This window comes from Coloeus monedula (genome assembly GCF_965178545.1).
Source record: "Coloeus monedula genome assembly, chromosome: 8".
Taxonomy (NCBI): domain Eukaryota; kingdom Metazoa; phylum Chordata; class Aves; order Passeriformes; family Corvidae; genus Coloeus; species Coloeus monedula.
Genome location: NC_138788.1, coordinates 7,570,105 through 7,596,493, shown reverse-complemented (window position 1 = coordinate 7,596,493; position 26,389 = coordinate 7,570,105). Strand labels below are relative to the sequence as shown.

The following is a 26,389-nucleotide window of genomic DNA, read 5'->3' as shown; positions in this document are numbered from 1 at the left end:
CAGACTGACATCCTCAGAAAGAGTCTTTTAGCAGCCTCCCTTCAGCTCAGGGAATATCCTGTGCTGGAGTAGGGTTTATACCCACTGCAGGCGTGTCCTGAAAGATCCCCAAATCCAGGCTTTCCTCACGGATGAGCACATTCTGAAGGGACTAAGCAGGGAGACAGATGGACATCTCCAGAGACCAGACAGCTCCAGGGTATTTTCCACCCCTTAGGTGCAGCCCCTTTGGCTGGCTCACCCTCGCAGAGACAAACACCCCTGCCCAGGACCCAAAGGGCATAAGAGAGGGCTCTGTTGAGCTGCTGAGTTACCTTCCTGTCTGTTTGTAGAACTGCTCCTCAAACTCTCGAAGAGCCTTGCGAAGTCTCTTCTTATCAGCTCTTGTTTCTCTGAGATGTTCGAGCAGAACGGGCCTGTGAAACAGAGACAACATGAAGCCCCATTTTGCTTGGAAGGATTGTAAAAGCCTTGGATTTGGGTAGCAAAGAGTTTCTGCTCTGGGGCCATGGCAGGCACTGACCAGAGCCCTGAGACATTCCACCACACTCCACACACAGCTGTGCTCCTTCCGTTTTACTGGTATTCCAGCCCTTCTAATAAAGTGAAGGCAGAGACTCTGGTCTGCAGGGGAGGAGAAGCATTTAGGACCGAGTCGTGCTAGTGGCTTTAATTCTCTGTGGAATTAATGGAGTTGACAGGCTCAGCATCTCACAGGAGGAAATACTGTAACTGAATTAAAGTCAACATCCAAGCCCTGCTCCTGTTTGCAGCTGTTCCCAATCATTACTGTGATGCAGTGGAAAGGCTAGTGGTACCCAGAAGCATCATTTTTGGAGGCTGTGTTTTAGCTAGTGTTCAGAGAAAAAGGATTTTAAGCAAAGAAAGAATTCTGTTATGACATTTGCTCCTGGTAATTTTTTTTTTTTTTGCATAGTAACAAAATGCACGGAAAATATCTTCCCACTATTTATGAGCAAACTATTGCACACATAGTTGAGTCACATAGAAATCTAAGTAATTTTTATTTACTCTCAATTGTGTTAGACTCTAGTTAGCTTCATTTATGCATCTAAGACCTCCCAATCAAAGCACAAAAGAAAGATACCATCCCCTAAGCTTTGAGAACATATCTGTTCCTGGAAGGCACAATCTTCAACAAGTTACCTTTCTCTTCCTGGAGCTGGCACAAAGCTTTTTGAATAAACAGCTCAAACCACAGGTATGCTGCCCAAACAATGAATCTCCTTCTCCCATAAGAAAACACTGAATCACTCCTTTGGTATAGAATATTCTTATGCAACAGGTATGGCTCATATTTCACTTACAAAGTCTACATGAAATGTTTTAAAACATTTGGAGAAAAAAAAGAGAGAACTTACATTGTTGCCTCATGTAAATTGGACATAGACAAGGCTGTCTGCCTGTAAACTTTCTTTTCATCGAGAGGTGAAATATGTACAGGCTCACTCTCCTCCTGAGAGTAACACAGGTGCTCTTCAACAGGGAAGCAAGACATTGGACCAGACGATAACTCGTGGCTGCTTTGAGAATGGTCCTCATCTGAGTCTTCCTCCTCCTGCTTGGGAAATGCAAAACATTATTAAATTAATTGTTTAAATTACAACACTTACAGCAAATAGTATGACAACATAAAGAATTAGGATCTGACTTCCTGGATGTATTCATTGAAACAGATTATACTAGGTCTACTTGAGGTTGTTCATGAAAGCACTCCTGGGGTCACTGGGTTACTGTGTGTTGCCCACCAGGAGTAAAAAGGATGGAAGTTGGCCCTGCTCCCGAGTATCTCCAGCCAACAACTTATTTCTGTCTGCCCAAAAGCCCTTATACATGACAAAGATTTAACTAACATTCTGTATTTATGTAAGCAGTGCAGTCTGGCTGGAACTTGCACTCCTCTTATATACCATCTACAGCGTGCATTGTATCCAGATGTTCTGGCTGTAAAAAGAGTTGGAGGGAGACATTCCACAATTTTATGGCTACTAACATTAACTACTAAAATAGACTGATATTGGTGTCTTGCTCACATTCCTCCATCCTCAGAAGAAAATTTGAGCTATTGAAACGAAAGCTTAAACATAAAAATGCCATAGAGCAAAGTTCCTAACAAGTAACACTAAGGAATTTCAGAGAAATTTTTCAATTAAATACCCATCTGTAAATGTGTAAAGCTTTGCACTGGAATTTTTCAAAGAAATGTAAAGTTACACTGTCATCTAAAAAAATAATAATAATTCTTAAAATCAACCTAGCCCCACTTACTATTAAATTAGTATTTTTGGTAGACGTGCTAATTAACTTCCAAGTAGCCGGATTCCACTGCCTTCACCCACTATGAGACCAGTACTATTCCATTACACCAATATATTATTAAAGTACTACAAATTGCATTTACATGCTACATAATTGATAAAAGCATTGTTGATAAGATACAGAAGTTAGATATATTGACAGCAGAGTCCTTCAAGGAAAGAGAGAGGCTTCCTTCTGTATTGCAGGTGTTTGCCATGATGGAAAACTAATGCCAGCCTTTGGTGTCTTACCCAGCCCACTGAAGTTTGTGCCTCAGAAACTGCTGCTGTACATTGGAACTTCTGGCATGCATAGAAGTTGCATTTTACAGAACATTTGTTCTGTTTGAAATATCAATACCCTGTGTTAGCCTATGAGCAGTTTTTTGGACATCAGTAGTTCTATTGCTGCCAAAGTGACATACAGGTACAAATCAAACACAGTGTTTTGTATGTTTCCTTGACAATATGTGAATTTTTCCAACTTACAATTGTTGTGATCAAAGATGGAGCAGCAAGAAGTTTCTTGATAATTCTGTATCTGTCATAAAGAGGCTTCATGAGACTCTTTTCTTGCTTAGTTACCTAAAGAGAAATCATAACAAAACATTGCCCTCAAAAATTAAAAAAAAAAGAAATAAATTTTAAAGGTTCTTAATTTCTCCTGTAAAAGTGAAAAAGGTATTAGAAGAGTATGAACAGATGTGTATTTTGCTTCCATAGATATTCCATGGGAACTGTAATTTAATCCATACAATTTCTAAAAAAGAAAACGATAATCTGTTTTCTAATGGAGAATACCCAGTGTGGTTTCCTCACTTTCTTGAGCCACACTGCCTAGGCAGAGGGTAAATTATTCTCTCCCTGAGGCTGCTGCTAGAGCAGTGGGAGTTCAGATGTGCTGCTGCTGTGCCTTGCGTTGCCAGCTCACCTCCTTAGCTGTGATGACAGCAGCAGGAGTGCCTCAGCCTGCCTGGGACAATACACTCATGGGCCCAGCGGGATGGAGAGTGCCAAGAACACGGCTCTGCAGCCTGCACGTGGGGCTGGCTCCATGCAGGATTGCTCCCTGCATTCCTCACCAAAGCTGCCTTCCACAGCTGGGATTTACCATCTGCTCATTTACTTTGTTCTAAGTCTTCCATGAGCACTTGAAGCATGGATTTGGAAGAGAATATTATTTTAAATCAGGTGTTAAGAGCCTGGTCCAGCCACAAATGTTCAAAAATACAAAAAATAAACCTTAGGGAAACTAGCTGTGCTCTAGATTGACTTACTGCATTAAGGGGGGGGAAAAATAGCAAATTCCTCAAGGAAAAGAAAACAAGACAAAACCCCTGCAACCAACCAACCACACCACCACACCCCTCCCCCCGCCAAAGTAACATTTTCCTCCCTGATAAAATGTCCAAACAGGGTCATGTGCACACTAGTCCACCATCAGCCTCTGCTCATCAGCTCCCACACCTATGAGCACCCTCTGGGTGCAATTTCAGTGATTCTTGGCACTGCAGAGAGGCCCAGGTGTACCCGCTCAGATGAGTGAACACATGGCAGGTCTGAAGAGACACATACTGGCTGACAGCACAGACAATAGCCCAGAGCTGCTCAGACAGACAAATGCCTGGTGAGCAGGAGCAAGGGGGACAGTAGGCAAACCCAGAGTGGTGACACTGCACGTGTCTGGCTGATGGAGTGCTTAGGGACCACTTCTAGAGCCACACTTCACTGCATTCCAGCCAGGCCACTTCTCTTCCCCAGGCGTCATGTTCCATTTAACTACTACACGTAAGGGCTCCAGGGAATGCCAAACAAGCCAGAATAGATCAGGTTTTGCTTTAAACCTGGTCAGTGGCCTCTTTCTGGCCTTGTTCAGGTAAGTCTGGATAAAGATGGTGCTGAGCCACACCAGACATCAGCCGTGCACGTATCAGCCCCGGCACACTCCACTGTGTTTCAGTGCTGCTGTTAGAGAGCTGCTTCAGCCCTGAGAAAAAACATCCTCTCTGAACCTTGTGCTACAAAGGTGCCCTGGTATTCTCTTTTCTGTCTCTGAATCAAGTCTCTCACCTCTACATAGCACAAATAATTTCTTTTTTGTTTTCCTTCTTAGGAAGCATAAGTTCTTCGTACCCTTCTTGTATACTCACTCCATCCCTCGGCTCTCATTCCAAGCCCAAAGAAGATGAACAAAAACGAGATCAGAATCAGATCATACTTTTAACAGCTGACATATTTTTGGACAAATGCTGGTCCAGTTCCCTTTTCCTCTACCACAACTATTACTAGCCAGAAACAGAGACAGTCACAAGAATACAGACAGTGATATCAAAAAGAAGTTCCTCAGCTGTGTAGACAAATTTTCAAATCATCATCTCACCAACTAAGGCATTTTTTTGGTTTGCACCTACATTCAGCAAAGGAGTCCCTTGAAGTGGTTTTAATTAAGAGTTTAAGTCCTGCTGTGTAGTAAAGGCAAAACACATATGTCAGGTCATGTGATTTTGTAGTTCATGTCTCGGATGGTGCCCTACATAAAACCTTCCTCAGCTGATAAGCATTCTAATCATACATGATAGCAGAGCCAAATCTGCTGTGAATATGTAATCTTCCAATTTAATCATCAAATCCTGCATTTTTCAATCATGAAGAGAGATACAGAGCCACTTTTTATTTTACTTAATTTCTGACATATAAACCAAATTCATCAGTATCAGGCAATAACATTTATACCTGAAAATTAGTTTGAAATAACTAAAATTATGTTAACTGTGTAAAATTCATCTAAATATATTTAATATACCAGTCCAAAAAATATTGGTTAGAGATGTTAGATAATTTTTAATTTATCTATTTTTCCATGGCATACTTACAGGTTGTCCATGAATACTCTCAAAATATAGTAGACATTTCTGAAGATTGATTTTTTCCAAAGCCATTTGCTTTTTTGTCATATCCTATTTGAAAAAGTTATTTATAAGACTGTGAGTCAGGATTTCATGACATGGGTACAGGTACATATCTGTTTAATAATCTCTTCTTCCCAGATAAACATTAATAATGAATTCTATTTCTGTCTGCACTGAGGTCAATGGGGATTTGGCATTAATTTAGCAAGAAAAGAGTCCAAAATTACATTACGTATATATTAAATATGTTTAGTTGCAAAAAATGAGAACAACCACCATTCTAGATAAAGTACTCAGAAACATGGAAGAATGCAGAAAGGACATTCCTCAACTTTTTAATTATTCATTAAGAAAGAGAGATAGATTTGCCTTGGCTGATAAGGAATATAGAACAGAAAGATTCAGCAATGCAAACCCAACCCATTCATGGTAAATAGCTTATATCTGTTCAAAAATTGCAATATGAATCACTGGTACCAAAAGAACATTGATTTCTCAGTGTTGGTGAATGACCAGTATTTGTACAGGTGTCTGCTGTGGGGAGCACACCATGTAACAGGTATTTGTCTCCTCCCTTTCCCCAGCAAGATCTGCTCCTGACACCTGCGTAATTTCACCTGGGCCAGAACACCAAGGAAGGAGCACATGAAGTGAATGTCATTTCCCACAGTCTCTGCCAGATCACAATGGAGCTGCCTGAATTAGGGCCCAGTGTTCAGAGGTGTGGGGGAGATGAAGTGATGTGAAGAACCCTGGACTTGGGGGCACACACATACAGGGGACCTTTCTGCAGAAAGCTGATGACAAGGCAGCTTTTAGTGACAACTTGGAGAAATGCTTTCACTAATTGGACCCTACTTTTAAAAAATATATTGAGCCTTGAAGAAGTGACACCCTTCCAATATTAGAGCACCTTGCTATTAACTTCAAGGGGAGCAAAACCTATTTTGTTTGATGCTCAAACGCAAAAACAGCGCAGAGCCATTAATCAGAACTGCTAACCACATTTTCCTAAAAGGTCTGCATGAGTTAATCACTGTAAAATCGTCTGTCATTCATGTTAAAAGGTGAGCTGCTAACTAGAATGCAGGAGTATTATAAATTAGCTAATTTGTTTATTTATTGCTAGTTCTGCAATTAATACAAGGTTCATTCTTTCAAAAACTATTAAGCCTGGAGCAGCTGAATGGTTAGGAAGAAATGGGGTGATCATTAATATTGATTTTACGCAAGAGAAACGATCTCAATGGGGCTTAGCATTTGAGCCTATATCATTAACTCCTTTTATTAGCAATCTCAAGACAGGTTGGTATTCAGCTAAGTTTGAAATAGCTGATAATTTCAAAATCAGAGAAGGCAGATGGAGTCACAAACTGCAGAATTGTCTGAGACATTTTAGGACTGTAGGCTATATACAGCAGCAGAAGATTCAATGATAGTTAAATAGAAACACTGCTTCATAGCCAAGGAGAAGATGAAGTGAAGTGGGTCAGTGATGAGAAAACAGATACATAAAGGGAACCAGTCTGAGAACAGCCTTGGGGGACAGGCTGCAAACATTCAAACAGAAGGCAAAAGTTTGCCACATATGAAGAAAGAAAAGGGGGACTTCACCTAAAGATAAGGTAGTAGTTTGGTTTTCATAACTTGGAACAGAGGCACACAAAATGCTGTATAGTTATCTCCTTTACTAGTCTGTTCTGTTCCCTGCATGCTTATGCCTTCAAGCTCAGTGTTGTTTTTCCAGACAGAAAATACAAACTCTGGGGACAGAAGAACAGACAGTCCAGTGAGGGCTGGGCCTGCCTGGACCCTGTCAAAGGCAGTGCTTTGTTTCCCTGCAGGCACAGAGTCAGGTTCCCAGGGCCTTAGTCTGCCACTAGGGGATGTGTGGTGGCTCATTACAAAGCAGCATTGAACACAAAATTAGAAAGAAAAAGTTTAAAGAAAGGCGACGAGTGCCATGACACCTCCATAGAGCGGTGCCAGTTCCCGTCAGCCGAGGTCAGGCCAGCTCCGAGCCTGCCCCGCTGGGAAGGGCTGGTGAGCCAGAGCTGGGCAGCACAGAGCTGCTGCCCCCCAGGGCACTGAGGCAGCAATCGCAGCCCCAGCCACCGAACGCTCGGACTGGATTCAAAGTTGGGAGCTGGGTCTTGGGTTTGTTTTTTGGGGGATTTGGTGCACCTTTTTGAGTACTACGATTCGAAGTGTGTTTGTTTGCCTTTTGTCTCCTGAACTCCTACATTCATGCTCTTAATCTTTATTTTTTTCTAAAGCCTTGTACCTAAACCCAAGGTGAGCTATTACATAAATCACCATCTCCCTGCACTAGGAGCTAGTGACACAAACAGGTGTAACAAGTGCTCACTCCTTTGTGGGTTACTGAGCCATTCACAGGCCAACCCCAATTTTCTCTGTGCCTTCTCATTCAATACCTTTACTCACAGGCTTGTTTGCAAGAGGGGTGTTTTGTTCTGGAAACCACATTCTGCTGTTTCCTATTCAGATCTTGTGGTTTGTGCTCTTTAGACATACTGGGATTTTACTCTGCACCTTTCTAAGGACACACATTCTCTCATTTGTGTTTCAGCAAGGCTTTAGAGGCTTTCCACAGTGACCTTCAGGGGAGAACTTGGCAGGCTGTTATGGAAATGCTATCTTTGCTCAAAATAACTAAAAATATCAAAAAAGAAACGTTTAGCTGCTATTTAGCTTACTATTAATCTAGCTCAGATTCTAGTGCAGGATCTAAATGTTATATAGAAAACAAAATGTTGCACATAAAATATATCTACAGTAACAACAAAGTTGTTTGTAGCTGAAATGAAGTCTTTGATCTTTGCTGTTACCACAGATATCCTTGATTCATTTCACATCGTTAGTGCCACAAATCTCACTCTCCCCCAAAAGTCCAGGATGGCTCATAATCAAAATCCAATCTTTTTAATGTTATGCTTAGGGAGCTACTAAAATATACCATTTTGAAATAGATCAAATTGATTTCATGTTATTCCTGCTCAAGCCTCTGTTCCCCAGCACTTTTGGATAACTATTACCAAGCACCTTTGCTAACAGATAGTTTTCACAACACAAGTTCTCTCCACAAGAAAACAAGAAAAAAATTAATAAGATTTTTTTAAAAAAAAATATTGTCATGTGCAAACATTTAATTTACATTGCTTCATTGTCTGTGAGAACATTTCAAGTCAGCGCTGCTGTATCACAGATTTAGAAGGTTTTCTTGGAAAATCAGAAGTCCAAAAAATTGAAAAATGAGTGGGACAGATACCCACACCCAACTTACTTTTATAAGAAAGTTTTTTGGACAGGATTTCCTCATAGGCATCTGTTTTGGTGTCATCTGATCTCACTCCATTAATAAAAAAAATTAATGACTGAAAATATTATCCTACAGTCTGCACTGTTGGTATTTTAGGACTATATGCAGAACAGCAAGGTTTTGTTGCCTTTTTTTGTTTTCTGGTTATGAAACTCTTTTTCAATTTAATTTTTCTTTATAAAAAAGTAGCATATAAAAAGAAACAATTGAAAAATCAGTCATGTATGCAGAGCTCAAGATCTGAGAAGCATGGCATTGTTATGCACAGTCCTGGTTTTTATTTAGCAACTAGTTGTTTAAGAACCAAGAATAGAAGCAAAACAAAAATTAAAAATTATCTCTGCTGGGTACGCTCTGCTACTGAAATCCACTCCGAATAATTTCTTAGTTCTCACAGTTTAGCATTTAATTCTTCACCCTCTCACCCCTTCCCCTTTTTCGTTCACCAGCCAAAGTCTAGACCTTACTGTCAACATTTGGATTTTAGGTACCTTTGAGGGCAGAATTTATTGTCTTGCTTGGCTGTAATGGCATCAGGACAGCAACATCATCTGAGAGCAAAAACAGCCCCCTGAAAAGTGGGGGTTTGGGGGGTACGTATTGTTTTAGAGAACCCTATAGTGTGCCAGGAATGTGAAGGCACAGCTAAATTTTAATATATGTACTAATTTTAAAACAAAAACTGATTTCCCAGCCAAGCAATCACGTTTCACAGACTATTACTCCTACATTCAGAAGAGAAATTGAGAACGTGGAAGAGCAGAGGCAGGATCAGCACAAACATACAAGGTCAGGAGAGCAAAGCAGTCTGGGTGGTTGTGCTGTCCCTGTCACCTCAGTGCATGCTACTGACTGTGCAGAGGCTTTAGCATTTCTCAGCTGAGAGGGGACCTGTATCATCAAAATACCTTCAGGAATGCTTTTAGTCACACAGTTTCTGTGGACTCAGGGTGCCTGTGCTGTCACCATCTTCAGTACACTAGGATATGCAGTTCTGGGCACACAGCCTCAAGTCTCTCACACTGCTGGCAGGGTGCAGCAGTGCCTGGCAAACAGATTCACATGTGCATCTCTGAGCAAAAAATGATTAGCACTGCTTGAAAAAGCCTTCTGCACCTCTGCACCTGAGCAACTCTTCTCAGAAGAGTCACTTCAGGAAGCTGCACTAGAGCTCCCACCTCACTACAGAGAAAATGCACTGCAGCGCCAGCAGACAGAGGATGTGCACACCCTGAGCCAGCCACACACCAATATCTGCCTCAGGTGAGAGAGTTCTGAGGGAACAGCCATGCTTCTTAAATACCTTAATAGTCTCAGGAAGGTTGAAGTGTTGCCTTTTCTCCTTCAGTCGTCTCAACACACTGTCCATGGTTTCCTCCACGGAGGGAGCTGGTTCCATGCTTGTGGCCTCCTGTGTGCCAGCCTCTTTAGAGGTCCCACTGCTTTCACTGTGCTCGTTTCTTTGGGGCGCTGTGGAGCTACAGTTTTGCTCTTCCGACATTCTGAGTTTCAGCTCTGAAAGGCAAATTGCATGGCAAATAAATAGAATAGAAATATTTGCAAAGCAGTTTCATCTGACACTACTAGGAAAAAACACACCAAAACTTTCCTGCTTCTTGCACACAATTATAATCGTACCACACACATGTAGGAAAGTAATTCTGCCTCCCTTTAGCATGTAACATCTTTTGCTCCCTAGAGCAATTTAAACTGTCCCTTCCCCTTCCAGAGGCCACACTGCCATGCCAGCCAGGTTGCTCAAGTGGCCCTCACAAGGAGAAGCAGCCACTTTCTTAAATGACTTTCCTTGGCAGAAGAGCACCTGAGCATCCCAGCAGAAGACAAAAGCTTCCCAGTCAGCCGCCTGCCTGGATGTGATAAAGTGTGTGACTGTATTAACTTGACACCCAGCCAAAGCCCCTGGAGCTCGAGGGACCTGCACAGAGCAACAAGGAAATTGAATTAAAATCTGAATTAGCTCCCATAAAACCAGACTTTGTTCCAAGCATACGCCTGTCTGGTGAAGGACCTTGGGCAAGGCAGGAGATTGATGTCTCCAACTGTGTTAAATTTGTTGAAATCCATGCAGAAACAGTAACATAATTTTTTAGCTGTGACAGTTTGAGGATATAGGCCAGTTTTGTGGTGAAAACCAGTAATTTTTAGTAAACCCATAGAGTTAGAAAGGATAGACAAGCCTTGCATACTTGAAGAAGGACCTACAAGCATTTGAGTGTTTTCCATTGCAATTGTACTTATCATGTTAACCTCATGGATCTGGCTTCACTTGAAAGCAGTGCCATTATTCAGGATAATAAAAATCAAGGGTTGTCACAGGATTGAGGCATTTGGGGTGTGAAGGTGAGGCTGGTCTATGAAAGCCAGACCCTCTGGATAGGAGAAGCAAGGGTTGAGTCAGAGATACAATTTTCAGAAATGTAACCATGTGTATTGGCCATTTCTTCTCATTTGCCCTTCCTCAATTTGCAACTCCGAGTTCAAGGGGATATAATACTTGTAACAATAATAATCATCATCTTCGTCTAGTAATCATACAGGATAGTACTCAAGGGAGAACTTTCCAGAAGAAATTTACTGAAAGATGGGTTTGTATTTCTTTATTTACCACAATCACGTCCTCTATATCTATATTATTAGCTATATCCAGAACAGAGATGAAAGATAATACTACAATTTATTTAGTAGTGAGAATCCATTTATAACAGGGCAAAAAAAAATTTATATAAATTATAAATAGCCTTTAAAAATAATCAATCAGTCTTGGCTACAGACTCCCCAAGGGAAAGCATGTGATACACCCACAGACATTAATGGATTGGTATGCAGACAGTCAAGGGCAAAACCTGACCCTCAAGGCCAAATTTAATATCAAGGAAAGATCTGGTTTTATGATCAAAATAAATAAAATCCTTAAAGATGTGTATCCTCAGTTTTAAAGAAAGATTTGCACCTACATTTGTGCTATTACAAGGAAACGTTTAACTTCTGTGTTTGAGACTCTCATAAAAGTAGACAGAATAACATCACCCTTTGCATGAATGTTTGTAATGATGAGGGAGAGACGATGGCTTTTCCCCCTTCCCCTTTCTAGCCTTGGTATGAAGGTTGAACTGGCTCACTTTAATCCCTGCTTTCAAGAATCAAGGTAAGTCATATCACATAATATCTTTGTTGCCATTGGGACACTTATTGCCGTGCACTGTGAAAAATAAGCAGAGCAGTGAGGTTACAAAACTGACTTTAAAATGTTCCAGGTACACTCCCACTTCCAAAAGCTTCAGCAACAAAGGGACACAACCAGCTATTATATACCTTTGAGCTGCTTCCGACCTTTGGCCAAAGCATTCATCCACTTCAGAACTTCAGGATTGGAAGTCTTGTCACCATGCGAAGGCTGAATGCAAAGGAAAATGGAAAGAATGGAAAGAAACAGAAGGAGCTGACAGTAAAAGGATCACACAGATAAAACCCTCCCTACCCCCAGTGTGCTACAAAATGTCCGGAGTTCTGACTGCACTCTATCAGTGTCATGCAGAGCATCTGGCTTGATCATGGCATTAATTTGTCATGGCTTAGCTCTCCCCGTTGTGACACAGTGCTACAAGGATCTCAGTGTCATGTCTCTGATCCCCCAAAAAACCCAGCAATGAACGTTTCAATCTCTGACTAATTGGATAAATAATCTCAGTGACTTCAAAAGGATTGATCAAATACCTAATTTAGTCAAGTTCCTAAGTGATTTCCAGGATGGTAACTGAAGCTCTCTGTCCCCTGCAGGAATAAGCCCTTGCTTCAGGACAGGGATTCTCTTGGGAAACAGCATTTTAAAAATTTCAACTGACCTGCTTAATTAATCAAATGAAAAATCCCATGCAAGAGTGATTTCAAAAGAAACAAACAACAAAGGCTTTGTATATCAGGGGTTTTTTTTGCGTTTAGAAATTGCCTCCAAATTAAAGTGAATTTACACTGAATCTTCAGAACTCAGGTAATTAAAATGGCAAAACAGTTTTGTAAAATCAAGCTTCTGAAATCATTTCTTTTCTGGCCATAGTTAGAGGGTTGTTTAGGTATGAAATTGTGCTCCTAGGAGCATAGATGACCACAGGGCCATACAGTTCACAAGTTTAAGTTTTCAGTTATTAATGGGATTACAAGGTAATACATCATTTGCTTAATTTTAATAGAGTCAGAAAATGTCACAAACTTCCCTGTTTCATGTTGTACACATCCTGAGCATCAGGCACATTTTGATATTCTTAAACTGCACAATTCCCAGCACAGTGCTCACCACTGACCTCAGATAACCCCCACAAGTTTTATTTCTCTGATTTTTGCCATCAGCTTCAACTGAGCCCCAGGCTTTGGAGGTTTACAGGAGTCTGCCTGAATGAAGGAATCTGCACAGCAGAACAAGTTTCCAAGCAAATGACTCCTACAAAGTGAATAAGTAGCTTTTCATCTTTTGCACCATTTTATTTCACAAGCCGGTCAGCCGTGTTTCACTGATTCACACTTCTCAAAGATGGGTATTTTGCAACAAGGGTAATCCAAAGAAAATGTAAATTAGTCTCAGAACTACTGCATACACTGAAAGATGCTGAAAAGTTATTCCCTCGCTGAAGTTTTTCCTATTTCATTTTATCAGAAATACCCTATCTCACATTGTTTTGAATGTTTAAATACACTGGGATCCTTGCCTCCCTTTTGGAGTATTTTCCTTTTCAATTATTGTCTTACCAGGTATTTTTTTTCTTGCTCAAACTTTTCTTCATACTTCCTAATTTTTCTTTTGAGGCTCTGAAGATGCTTGGTAAGTTGTGTTACTGTCTGTGGTTCTTTGCAGTCTTCACAGCTACATCTAGAAGAACTTCTTGGCCTGCAAAAGCCGAAAGCAAAGCTGTGGGATCTAAGAGCTGGCTGTAATGGACCATGCCTTGTTTTCAGGCACTCTTAACACTTAGTTAGCACTGCAGAATTCATGGCTATTCTATTCTTTCACAGGATAGAGACAGCTTAGTTTTACAAAGTAAGCATAAAATAATTGCTTTTGCTTGAAGGTACCCCTAGAGTATTCTAATGGGTTCACCATCTGTCTTTCATTTTCTCTTTTTTTTAATTAAACTTGGGATCTATGAATATATTTCAAAAAATTAATCTAGTAGGCAAAAGCCTGATCCAGTATTTTCATTTAACACCCACACCTTTATTCACAAGTCTTCCAAGTACAACAGGAGACTGTGGTGACATGATTTGTAGAAGTAAGCTCAGGGAGTTTTTTATTACTGGGAAAAAACATTATCATTTTGAAGACAGTTTGGTTTCTGATTATTTACAGTTGCAAGTCAATAGAGCTGATTATTATCCGTATGCAGCTGAAGCTAAAGCTCTGTATATGAGCTTTTAAGGAAGTTTGATTTCTCTCTGAAACTCAAGCTTGGTTTCTGGAAATCGCATACATGGACTGTTCATATGATTTATGACACTGTCACCTCTCATCAGTCACTCGAGCTATAGTTCAATTACAGCTGAATTTTTCAGTATCATACCTTGATAGCCCTGTCTATCTTCTGTTCACTCGTCATACTAATTACTAACTGACATTTAAAACTGTCTTTGCTAACTATAATTAACGAAGACTTCAAACAATATTATACACTGTTATAACTGAGGAAAGACTTGTTGCTATTTCTGATGCTGCAAATTATCTGTGTCAAAATATGCCACAATATGAAAATTTCCTTTTTATGAAGCAACAATGACTAAAAATGCCCCACGTAGAGTCAAAGGTTGTGGATTGCAGAAAAAGGTTTAAAAATACAGAGGAATTAAAATAGACTTTCTTACATCATGAAAGGTTGAGCACTTGGTGGAGAAGGGGCAGACTCTGTGTCTAGATTAAATCTCTGGCTTTGGCTAAAGATAGAGCAGCGTGGTGACAAGAGAGGATTGTCTCCATCTGTGATGTGATACAGCAGTCGGCTGGTCCCTAGGGAATGATGCTCCTGTGGGCTGCTCTCCATGTCATTCTGCCAGTCCCTGTGGGCTGGCACAGGCTCTAGAAAGAAAGTATAAATCAGTGTGGACTGAGGGTCACTCACATGGAGTTGAGCTCCCTAGGTCAATAAAAATCTGTCCTTACAAAAGTATTCCAAGCATAAGTATTCAAAGTGAACAGCAAACAGATCAGCAAAGTGTTGCATGCAGGGTGGACATAGCACTGAGGATGAGAATATAGAAGTACTGTCACTGGCTTAACATAAATCCTTTTTGAGTTCCACAGGAGGAGGTGGGTGGGTGTATTTATAAACTATGAAGTAAAGATGGAGAGTTTCCCAGAATAGAAGCATTACTTATATTTTCATAGATCTGTTTGCTTTGGAAAGCCACATTCCTGAAGAAGACAATGAGTGTCCACAATAAGTTTAATTTTGTGATTTATTATTTATTCCCTTGGTGAAGAGAAAGGAAGGTCAAAAACATAATCTGTCCTGGTGCTAAGAACCTCCAGGGCTGCTTGCAGCATCCTGCAGGATTTTGTTCAGCTTTGCAGTAACAGACCCTTGGCTCAAAGAACACAAATTATGAAAATAACAACCAGCACCAAGAACATTCAATTTATTTACTCGAGGTCGTGGGCAGTGGCTGCTCCTTGGAGGAGTGGTACAATGTCAACAATGTCTTAGACTGCAAATACAAACCTCACCTCAGGTGCCTCAAAAGGCAGCATCTGTTTTATAGTAATGGTCAAGCTAGAAAAGGTAGGAATTGATGAGCCTCATTGCACAGGTTCTGTTTATGGGTAGCATGAAAAAAAAAGGCACATTACATTGCCTACCTACAGAATATCAGGGGTTCATCTTCACTGTGCTGTACCTGAGCACACTGAAGAGAACATTCATTGAATCTTCTTCCTCACCCTCAGTAGTTGAAATGGATGAGGATGATCTAACCTAATCAATATTTTTGCTATCAGATGATTGGGATTTAAAACAGATTAAACTTTCTGGGGAGAAACTCCACAATCTCATAAAAATTCTTTTCCAAAAGTTCTCTCTCTTGCTTTGCTAAAGCAAAGTTTGTGCTCTGACTCAGGTTCCCCTACAGTAGTTTCCACGGTACATAATATTTTACACCAGCTAAGTTATTGGTTTTTTCTAAACCCATTCATATATACAGCCTTTTAATTCATATCTATTATTTCACATTTTCAGGCAGCATGTGTGTCAGTTCTAACCAGTATTATATTTGCTGTATGTCATGCATCCTAATACATTTCACAGAATCTTTTTATTCATTGGAAGTCTAAAACTGCACGGAAAAACAACTGTACATGGATTTAGTCTCAGAAGAACTGGCAGGTTTAGGTAAGTTCTTTCACCTTCACTTTCTTTCGATTTTCTCCTTTGCACCTGGGACATGACATTCCCATGCTGAGTGAGTATTTCTTTCAGGATTTTAATGGAACCTTTTAGTATATTTTATTTGCCCTCTTCCCAACAGATACCAAAACTGCAAATCCCTACTGGTGCACTGGGACGGTGGGGAACAACCAGCTCTGAATGGCAACAAAAAACCCCATGTTTATCTAAAAAATAGTAGTTACGATGGCTTAAATTTAATTTTATTGGGCACTATCCAACTGCTTTTGCTTTACAGACAACAAAAAAAATCCTATTGTATATTGTATAATCACAGTTTAGTCTGTCAAGCAAAAGTTACACGTGACTCTTGTATTTATAAGCTCATCTACTTTTAACAGCATCATCAATTATAATTATGTTAAGCATTTTCACAATGAGACAATCTAGTTGATTATTAATTCTAACCTTGCATCCTTCCTCTGAGTACTTCATACTCTGTAGGTCAAACTCAGGTCTCAAAAATACCGGAGCAGCACCCAAATCTCCTAAATCTTGTATGAGATTCAAATCCTCCCACAGAGAGACCCTCAGGCAGGCACCTGGGAGAAGCATGGGTAGAGCACTGACAAGTCCTGGGAGTGACAATGGCTAGAATAATTGATGTTCTGCAAACAAAAGTGTTCTCTCTTTTTGGAAAGTACTCTTTCCTTACCCTGTAAGACTTTTAAAAATGAATACCTTTGATTGGGTTTTGATCTGTTGTTGCTGGGTTGGTTTTTTCTGAAGAACAGTATGGTCAGTGAGAAGAACCTGGCTTCCCTTGCTTTAATTTCACCATCCCTGAACTTCAAGAAACACATAATCACTGTGAAATAGGTTGTCTAAGAACAGTTGCAGAGTTTTTCATGTTCTGTTATTACAAGGAATAAATTATTTTATAGTCGTATTCAGTAACAGTGCCCTCACTGTGAAAGGAAAACAATGTGATAAAAAGATCAGGCAGTCTGTGTGTGATAGGTGAAGGAAATAACTTTCCAACATTTGAACTCTGATTTCTTAGAAATGCTCTTCTTGCAGGAGACAGGCTGTATCACTGATAAACCATATGGTCACAGATATTTGCTCCCCCTGACATCTACAACCAGACAATTTTATAGGCTCAGCCCAGTCTCAGAAATGGAAGAAATGCACACATTCAAGACAAAGCACTCCTGGAAGTTAAATGCAAAGGACAAGTAGTGGCTGCTGCAGCTCCAGTGTAAAACCAAGCACACAGAGTCCAAGGAAGTTCATTTATTCTCCTAGCAAATGAAAGGGAGAAAGCCTGCATGACGTATAAATTTGGGAATATTTCTCAAAGGACAGGGCACTTCCATTTCCTTGGCACCAGGGCCTTCTGACAGAAAGCTCTGCAAGGCTTGAACACTGGTGCAGTTTTGGTGTAGCCCAGGAAAGGGTTTAGTTCCAACCCTACTAGAATGCGTTAATTTACTACCAAATGGTCAGAAATGGTCAGCAAATAATTCAGACTGATTATTTTCAGTGGCACAATTACCATTCTAGTGGGACACCTCAGGGTGATGACAAGTTCTAACAAACCCCATTTTTATTAACACTTAAGGCCATCATCCTGATTCCAGTTCTGTGTAGATCCCAAACAAGACACTCAATATTATCCTACAAGTAGCCCATGAACAGACCAAAGTTCTACCTGTCTTCATGTGCCTGGTCTAATTTTAGCCTCTATTTTTGCCAAAACTGGAAATTAAAGCCACCTCTACACAAGCCACTGGGTTGCCCCATAGTATCTATTCCATCTCATCTACTCCACCCAGCTTAGTACTGACAGGAGACCACCACATGAATTAAAGTCAGCTTCTAGTATCTGATGATCTGCAGCATGGTTCAGCAGGTGGACTTCATATCACAGCAAGTCCTATGGCACAAATCTGTACTTATGCCTGTGATATTCTTCAAGTAAAATAATAATACACACAAATTTCTTGTATAGAAAAAATAATAAGTAGATATAGTGTGTTCAGCCCTAAACGCATTACATGATTGCTTCTATCAGGATTTTTAATTTAAAAGTAATTTAAAATTTCCTGTAGTCAGGTTCAGCTGCTCACTGCTGCAGGCACATATTTGATGTAATTTCATAACCAAAAGTTACAGAAATTACACCCTAATTTTCTATATTTACCCTTTTAAAAAACTTGCTTATGCACACCTCACAATTCTTTATGATCTCACTTTGGCAACTTTAATTCAGTTTTCACATATTCAAAAGTAAACTGGAAATTGCTGACTTTGCTCAGAGATAAGTTACTGTTCATCCCCTTAAAATCTGCATCCTGAAGCACCCTGTCATCTTAATGGGGTGTTCTGTCTTCATTCTCCATACATATGATGTACACTTTTCTAATTTTTGTTGACTGGGAGGCAAATGAAAGAATTGTGTTTGGTTTGCCTGATTCACTGAGGAAAGGCTGGTAACTAGAGATGGAGCATATATGGTACATCCTCTAGGAACTCTCTTCTCAGCCTGGTACAAACCCTGGACTTCCATCCGAGGTGGAGCTCAAACAGCCAATAGTCCCATGTGACAGCTCAACGCATCAGAAGATTTCAGTAGTAATTTAAGAGACAGAATTAGGACCAGCTCTGTCTGTGCAAAATGGCAAGTTAGTAAAAATGCCACAAACCACAAAGCAGATGTTAGCAGGAATGAGGGCAGATTAAAACCCATTAAATAGATAAGCTTTAACTGAAGCACGAATTTGGACTGCTGGAGTGGCAGAGCATGCTCTGAAACTGTGTGAGAGAAATGCTACATCATGCAACATTTCCCCATGTGGCTGCAGAGGGGAAATGGGAGTAGAGAGGGCATTGGAAGCAGGGGTCACTACCAGCATGAATAAAAAGAAAATCTCCAATCAAAACAGCAAAAAGTAAGTAAGAGGAACAATTAGGAACCATCCTAACAATGACCTATGAAACCACCAGAACAAAATAATGCAGCAAACTACTGGGAAAGGAGGAAAACCCCACCCTGCCACAAAGGAAAGGAATCAGTGCAGATTTTGGATGAGCTGCAGAATATCTCTGCCTATGCAGCACACAAATGAGACCTATCTCTGCTTCAGATCCACACCAAGGTTAGCCCCAGTCCAGGCTCCATACCTGTATCCAAGAGCTATTAAGGTATTTGCCTGGCATTCTCTTTTGTTAACTAAAACTCAGGACAGTGAGCATTTTTACAATCCTTCATCTTTATAATAATCTGACTTCTCCATACATTGTTCCTTAATTTTGCAATGCCAGCCTCAAACTTTGGAATTTTTTAGTAGAACACTATCATCTGTGAGATTTTTTCTTTTTGATACATAACTCAATCTTATTTCTTGCTGAAAATGCTGAGCAAGCAGCTCCTAAAAGAAGTTCTTCTGAACCCACATTTTATTCTTCTTATTATTATTATTTATATGTTATATGAAACATCAGTTGTGAAGGGATTACTGACCTACCTGCCTTCATTTGAACCATACATGGTGCACGATTTAGGTATTTGTGTATTCGTGTCACTTGTCTGTGAGATGTATTAGTCATACTGTCTCTGACCTATTTTTCACGAGCAGTGACTCCTCTTCTATTGAGCATCACGACTCTGCCAGCCCTGTGACTACAAGCTATGAATTGACAAAAATAGTGCTGAGCCTTAGGGCTATTTATTTCCATATTGAGGGAAGAGGGAGAGATAACACACCACAGTTTGCCCAGCTGGGTAATAATACAGGATCATGAATGATTAAAATCCACATGCTGTAAAACTCACCTTCGCTATCTCTCTGCTGATGCATTAAATTAAAATCAATAATAGGAGAAATGAAGTGATATTGCTCTGACAAAAAGAATGACAAAAATAGAATTACATGATATGGCAGGTGATCTCACACAATACAGACATAGGAAGTAAAGAGCGTAAATTTACTTGGGAAAAAATAACAGATTAAAACTAAAAATAAAAGAATTGGGATTCTTAAAACCTGTCTGAAAAGGAAAATTCCCTCTCAGAAAATCAGAGGGTTATAGCCATTAATTTCCGTTCTTTTATCAGGTATCACCCCTTTTTACATTACACAGCGTTTGCAGGAGGAAATGGTGCTTTGCATTAGCTCTGCACTGTTTCCCAGAGGGCTGCAAGCCTGATTTTAAAGTGCAAGTCACAAGGCTTTTTTATAATTGCAAATGAGAACACATCATGGCACGCTCGCTTACCTCCACAACTGGCCCCATCAGCTTGCACGCTGCTCTGGGCTGGAGAAAGGGCTGTGTCCTTGGGTGCCGGCAGCTGGGGAGTTTCCTCCTGGGCTGGCAGAAACGCAGAGCACAGATCGGTTTCCAGGGCTTGCAGCTTCAACAAAGAATTCTGCAGACAAAAGCAGAACATTGGGCTGGGTAGAGAACAACAGGGATCAGCAATTGCTCTTCAACTCCTGGAGCCCATCGGCAGCGCCGGCAAAGGGGTGTTCCACTGCCAGCTCCAGGAGGACGTGGGGAGAACAAACGTGCACTACTCCACGAGTTTCTTGACTCCTGGTTATTTAAGTCCCAATTTACATGGATTATTCATGGCACGTGGGAAAGACGACTTTGTCAGCAAAAGACGATTTATTCTAGAAAGAAAGCCAAACTGAGATGGTGTCCCTCTTCTTGGGCTTGAAGCAATACATTAAGGAAGTATTTCATTCATTGGGCTGACATCACGATCTGATGACATTATGTCCCTCCCCATTTACCATTCATAAAAAATCAAATCTCCCTCTCCAGCCTGTGAGAGCAGTACACAGCAGTGAACAAAGAGTTACTGAGAACACGCTCACTCATGGGATTCTTGGGAGAGAGATCTTTTAATTGGCTGCTTTAGAGATACTTCGTTATGTAGACACGGCTTTTATGTAGGCTGCTGCCGGTTCTACAGGGCAGTGGATCAGTTGTGATCTGCTGCAAAGGTGAAATCAACACACCATTGTCACTGGCTGCAAAGGTGATATCAACACATCATTGTCACTGGCTGCAGGCAAGTCAGTGGCAGTGACACTTTTCTATCACATCCCTTCCAGCCTCTGTGCCATGCGTGGTCCATCTCTGATTTGAATTTTGAATGCTGCATGCAGTACTGAGCTGCACGATTTGACACAAGCATCTCGCTGTGATGTAAATGCTGTGAAAGCCCTAATCACCATCTGACTGGGCAAAATGAGTCACTCCCCACACCCCACGAATTCAGCTCCCCCATCTCAAGGGAAATACAGCTTAAAACATAAAACAAAACCACACAAGGCAGTCCTAATAACCACACAGCTGACACACACAGAATGTACGTACAACATTAAGTCATTCTAGTGGTACATATTTATGAAGGGCATTTTCTGAAGAAAATAATCTGCGTTGCAAGAGAAAAAAAATCCCTCAGATTTATACCTTGAAAACTCCTTTCCCCACTCCATCAAATACCTGAAACGAATGTATTGATTCATTTAATGAAAAATAAATTCATTTATTGGCCTGATTTCCTTTGTGTAACAATATATTACCTATGTAATGAGTGATTTAATACATCTTTGCATTATTTTTGTTGTAAGGCATTCCTTTTATAAACCCAAGGATAACTTTAGGTTAAAGAAAAAAAAAGAAAAAAGAAAAAGAAACTAGTTTGTTTGGGAACAGCAGGGAAGACTTTCTGCCTTTATCTTTTCATTCCTTTTATAGAATTCAGGAAAATTAAAGAAACCTTCTCGCCCCTAAAATCTTTCAGGCAGCAGTGAATTTCTTTGTCAAGGGGAGGGTGCTGGCTTGCATCATACACACGGCACAGTTTTGGGAAGGCCTCATTTCTCACTGTATCTCATCCCAGCTGAACCCAAACAAAGCAGCTGTGGAATTATCACAGACAGGCAGAATTCAGAATTTTACAGTCATCAATGTCATCTAGCAAACAATGACTATACCAGTTACAAATCAGTGAGGACTCTGGTCCCAGCCTGGACCTTACCATGAGAACAGCTGATGAAAATTAGGGAGAACACAGATGACAAACCATAAGAATGTGCCAATAAGGAAAACATAAGTGAATATCTGACAAAAGGACTTGACCTTCACAGACTGTTACTTCAAGCATTTGACAAGAAAAGTCCCATTTCAAGAAAATACATTCACTTTGTATCAGTATTCCTTATGATACATTAATATTTATGGGAAGTTCAGTGTAAAAGCATTCTGAGAGACTACATTGTTAAGCATTATACTTCAGTAATGCTTATGCTGTAATTCACCAGCTGGTTTATATTTGATTGCTCTGAATGATATTTTTCACCCATCTGGGGAAGGTGAATGGATAGCAAATTTCCAGCCACTGCCAAAACATTTTAAAAATCATATTATTATAATAATAATAATAGAAATACCTTATCTATTTTCATGAGTGTGCCCATGACAGGGATTTAGTGTAGGGAGAAAAACACTAAGTAGATTTGATCATTTTGATGTCACCAGGGAGAGGATGAATCTGGAGGGTGCCACCAACCCCATCTTACTCCTAAACCACATCTGAATGTTATGGCACTGCCACATTGCACTATCCAGGAAAAGTCACCACAAATTTACAGGAAAACATGGCAGGAGACACGGCTTAGAGCAAAGGCCAAGCACAAAGGCCAGCACATCTGCACTGGGGCAGAACCAGCACACACTGCTCACAACTCTCCCATGGCCAGACCTGATCCCAACTGGGCCACCTCTGCTTGTGGCTGGTCAAAAGAAGTTGCTAAACATGTTAGAAGCCAGTGCAAGCAGCTGAAATACACAGAGGGAGCAGTTAGGCTGAGGTGGGCACCACCATCAATTTGAGAAAGCTCCTCATGGAAATCCAGTATAACTGAAGTAATTTAAGCTATGGCATTCTATATCAGCTAAAGAGCTCAGTTCAAATACTTCAGATTTGGTGCTCATTCTAGCTTCACTCTGGTGCCTAGCACAAGTGTTTCTGATGTAGTAATTCCTGATCCATGCTAATGCAAATGAAAGGACATATTAATATCTAAAATGGATGCATACATTGCCTTGGAAAAATAACCATATTGTTTTCTCTTAAGAAGGGTACCCTGAAAGTGTGAAAAAGAAGCAATTACAATTGCCTTGAACGAAGGTTTCTTATCTCTTCTCATGTCCTCTTAGAGCAACTGACAATTCACAGATCTTCAGCTAAGCCAATTCCACTAGAGAAAAAGCACTGTACATTATTCCAAACAATGGTAAAATAAGGATATTCATAGGAAGCTGAAGGAAGATGGGAAGAGAAACAGTGTGGTCCTTCTCACCTATTTGTTATTTTTGATAATGCTTTAAGAAAACACAGTCACTGAAGTGTCATAGCTTTGGCGGCTGGAGAAAGCGGAGTACAGAAGGACTGCCACTCCCAGAGGAAGCTCAACCTGTAATAGAGACACCTTCTCCACAAACAGCTAAGCCTGGACTCCACTGACCATTGCTCCTTTGAACCAGTGATTATTGAAAATGAAGAGGGGAGGCCTCAGGGTAAGGAATTACTGAGATAACAGATAACCTCTAACATCTAGAGATGAATGCCACACACTGTTAAATCCCCCTGGAGAATGGGACACTGAAAGAACAAATTCTCTCAGTTCATCACCAAAATGCTGTGGCAATGAGAGGCAGTACCCTGACATGGCATGGGGCCATGCCCAGCAGGATCAACACTGTGGGATGTGTTGGTCAGCATGTTCAGGAGGCCACAGCCTGACAGAAGACAATGTGAGGAATGAGAGACCCTGCCCTTAGAAGGAATTTGTTTCCCTGATAAAGCATTGCTATTATCAGCATCCTTTGTTTCATCCTGTGGACATCCAAAGGTTTGATAAATGTAAGAACTGAGGGAAAGGGAAAAGGCCCAGGTGTGCCCCTGAGCTCTGCCCAGTCTCAGGCAGGAGGCTGACAGCAGGGATGAGGAGCAAAGCCCAGGCTTGGTGCTTTCTGCATAAACTGATCTCACCGTGACCCACACACAGTGTTCCTGAATAAAAAGGATGCCTGTACCCTGCCCTTGGGCCTGCTCCTGTGCCTCCCAGACAGGAAGGCAGCTATTCTATTATAGTTTATTGATGGATTTACTGGATTTATGAAATAGGCTGGGGCAGAGAAGGAGAATAATCCAAGCTTTCAGCATTTAATAGCCTTTGAAGTGATTCATATTGGAAAGAAACTGAGCAAATTTCACCCCCTTCAGTTTTTTCACTCTAAGGAAATTAACGCTTTTATATGTCACACTGGAACAGCTTTTTAATCTGAGAGTTCAGGTTAAAATAAGATAGGCACATTTTATGCGGACATAAATAAATCTCTGCAGTAGCCGTTAAGGCAATATTTGTGCCTTGAGGCATGTGACATTTTCAATTCAGAACTTCCTTTATGGGGAACAAACAAGCAACAATAAGATAGAACAAGATATGCCCTGGGTCTGCATAATGCCACGGGTGAGCAGTGAAGAGACACCATTTTCTCTACTCCAGAAAGAGGATTTATTTTCTTATGGCACAGGTCCATTTGGGTTTGCAGCAGACCTGAGACACAATACAATCTAAGATTTTGCAAAAGAAAGCACCAGGTTGTAACCCTTGCTTATTCCTCATTGGTTATTAACAATTTATTTTAATTTCTGATCTAATCCTCGGTTTTAATATTTTACACTGATTTATTTACCATAGTATTTTATCTTAGCCTTTAAGGAATCTTTTGCAAGGATTTTAAATGGAAGCTTTCAAGCAGAAACTTCTGTGAATATTTGAGTGGGGCTTCACAAAAGAAACAATAACTTCATGATTTCTCCCAGGGCCTGAGGTGGCTCGGCAGAGGCTGAGTGTACTCCCTTGTACTGGTCACTGAATGTGCCCTGCCTGTCAGCATTGAGATCTGCTACAGTGAGCTGCACAACAGTGACACAAATGCAGAGGAAACAATTTATTGCAAGGAGAAGATTAGGTCTGAACTCCTTTGAAAGGACGCATTGTGGTCTTCCCCTAATGAAAGTCAGGCATCTATTAATAGACATAGATGCTCTCTGGCTCATTATGGAAACAAAGCTCTCTTTCCCAGGATTTGTCAGAAATGGGCTTCTCTTCACCCAGCTCTCTTCTCCCACTGCTTCTGTTGTGTTGTCTTTGCCCACACTAAAAATCTTTACTGCTCCCTGTGTAAGTCCGGTGTCCTCCACTGCTCCTTGCAGTGTGAGTGGACTCTGTGCTGGGGTGCAGATTCCTCAGGTGTGGGGAGATGCTTTATAGGGTTTCCCACTTTGCATAACTGCAAAGCTTGGCTTTACCCCCTGCCCCTCCCACGATACTGCTGACTTCGGGGACCTCGCCCAGGCTCATCCATTGCTCAACCTAATCACACAAACAGCTTTGTTGGGCTTCCCTCACACTGTGCTCCTGGCACAATCCCTGTGAAAGCAGCTTGTTTCAAGTGTCTCAGGTATTATTTGGCTTCTCTTGCTTCCCCTCTTCAGTTCTCCCCTCCTTCCATCTTACAACCTGAGCACCTTTCAGCCTCCATTGCGCTGTTCATAGTTTATTTATGGAGGATGTAGCAACCTTGAGAACTCCTTATTTTTAAACAAAACATATTTAATGGATGAACCCTTTTGAGCTGTAATACGAGGAAAAAATCAAACGTTCTTGAAAGACGTTCTTTCACTCAGTCAATACTGACTGTTTGATTCTTTTCTGAGCACAAACAGAAAGCAGTCTAAAGCTGGCTTTAAAAAGTTTTAAAATAACTTGCTTCAAGATTTTAAACCATTCTAGCAGTCTCATATCACATTTTTAAGCTTCTCTCCAAAAACATGAATACAATGATCCATTGAAAAGCTAACCTAGGATTATTAAGCAATTACATTATTCCAAGACCTAAATTTTTTTTTTTTTAATCTACTCAAAATTTATAACATCATATTTCAATTTTTGGTTAAGCTTACCTCATTTAAGCTGTTAAATTGATCAGTTGCTTCTTTTGGTGAAATGCTTGTGTTCTGATCTATTCTACAAAACAAAATTTAAAAAAATTAATTCAATAGATTGCTTATCTGTGCTGCAAATATCTCAAACTTTTCATTGTGTGTGTATATAATTTACAAATTACAGAATAAGTTTGTTTTAGTAAAAAAATAGCATTTCTATTAAAGTAACATCTCTGTTTTCTAGCCCATTCAAAACAAGAGGGATTTTACAGGAATCCTAAATAATACATTTAAACTGTTAATGAAGTCCTGGAAACTATCACATTAATATCTGGGCTCACTCTGTCATGTCAAAAAGTTCTACAGATGCATGATCAGTGTCTTGGTGAGCTAACAGGGTCAAA

General features: G+C 40.4%; 1 protein-coding gene across 7 annotated transcripts in view; it reads right to left on the bottom strand.

Annotated features, from left to right (window-relative positions):
* The window catches only part of FAM13C (family with sequence similarity 13 member C), a 113,960-nt gene that overhangs the window by 2,396 nt on the left and 85,175 nt on the right, over nucleotides 1-26,389 (bottom strand). For 4 of the 7 annotated variants that reach the window (XM_082286571.1, XM_082286573.1, XM_082286576.1 and 1 more), the window contains 11 exons: nucleotides 26,004-26,067; nucleotides 20,231-20,381; nucleotides 19,788-19,853; nucleotides 14,436-14,646; nucleotides 13,329-13,467; nucleotides 11,901-11,982; nucleotides 9,871-10,082; nucleotides 5,192-5,275; nucleotides 2,808-2,903; nucleotides 1,383-1,582; nucleotides 315-416 (listed from right to left, as the gene is read on the bottom strand). In XM_082286571.1, the coding sequence (XP_082142697.1) occupies nucleotides 315-416; nucleotides 1,383-1,582; nucleotides 2,808-2,903; nucleotides 5,192-5,275; nucleotides 9,871-10,082; nucleotides 11,901-11,982; nucleotides 13,329-13,467; nucleotides 14,436-14,646; nucleotides 19,788-19,853; nucleotides 20,231-20,381; nucleotides 26,004-26,067 (1,407 nt within the window). The remainder of the gene's footprint in view (nucleotides 1-314; nucleotides 417-1,382; nucleotides 1,583-2,807; nucleotides 2,904-5,191; nucleotides 5,276-9,870; nucleotides 10,083-11,900; nucleotides 11,983-13,328; nucleotides 13,468-14,435; nucleotides 14,647-19,787; nucleotides 19,854-20,230; nucleotides 20,382-26,003; nucleotides 26,068-26,389) is intronic. The other 3 variants (XM_082286572.1, XM_082286574.1, XM_082286575.1) reach the window with 3 other exon arrangements.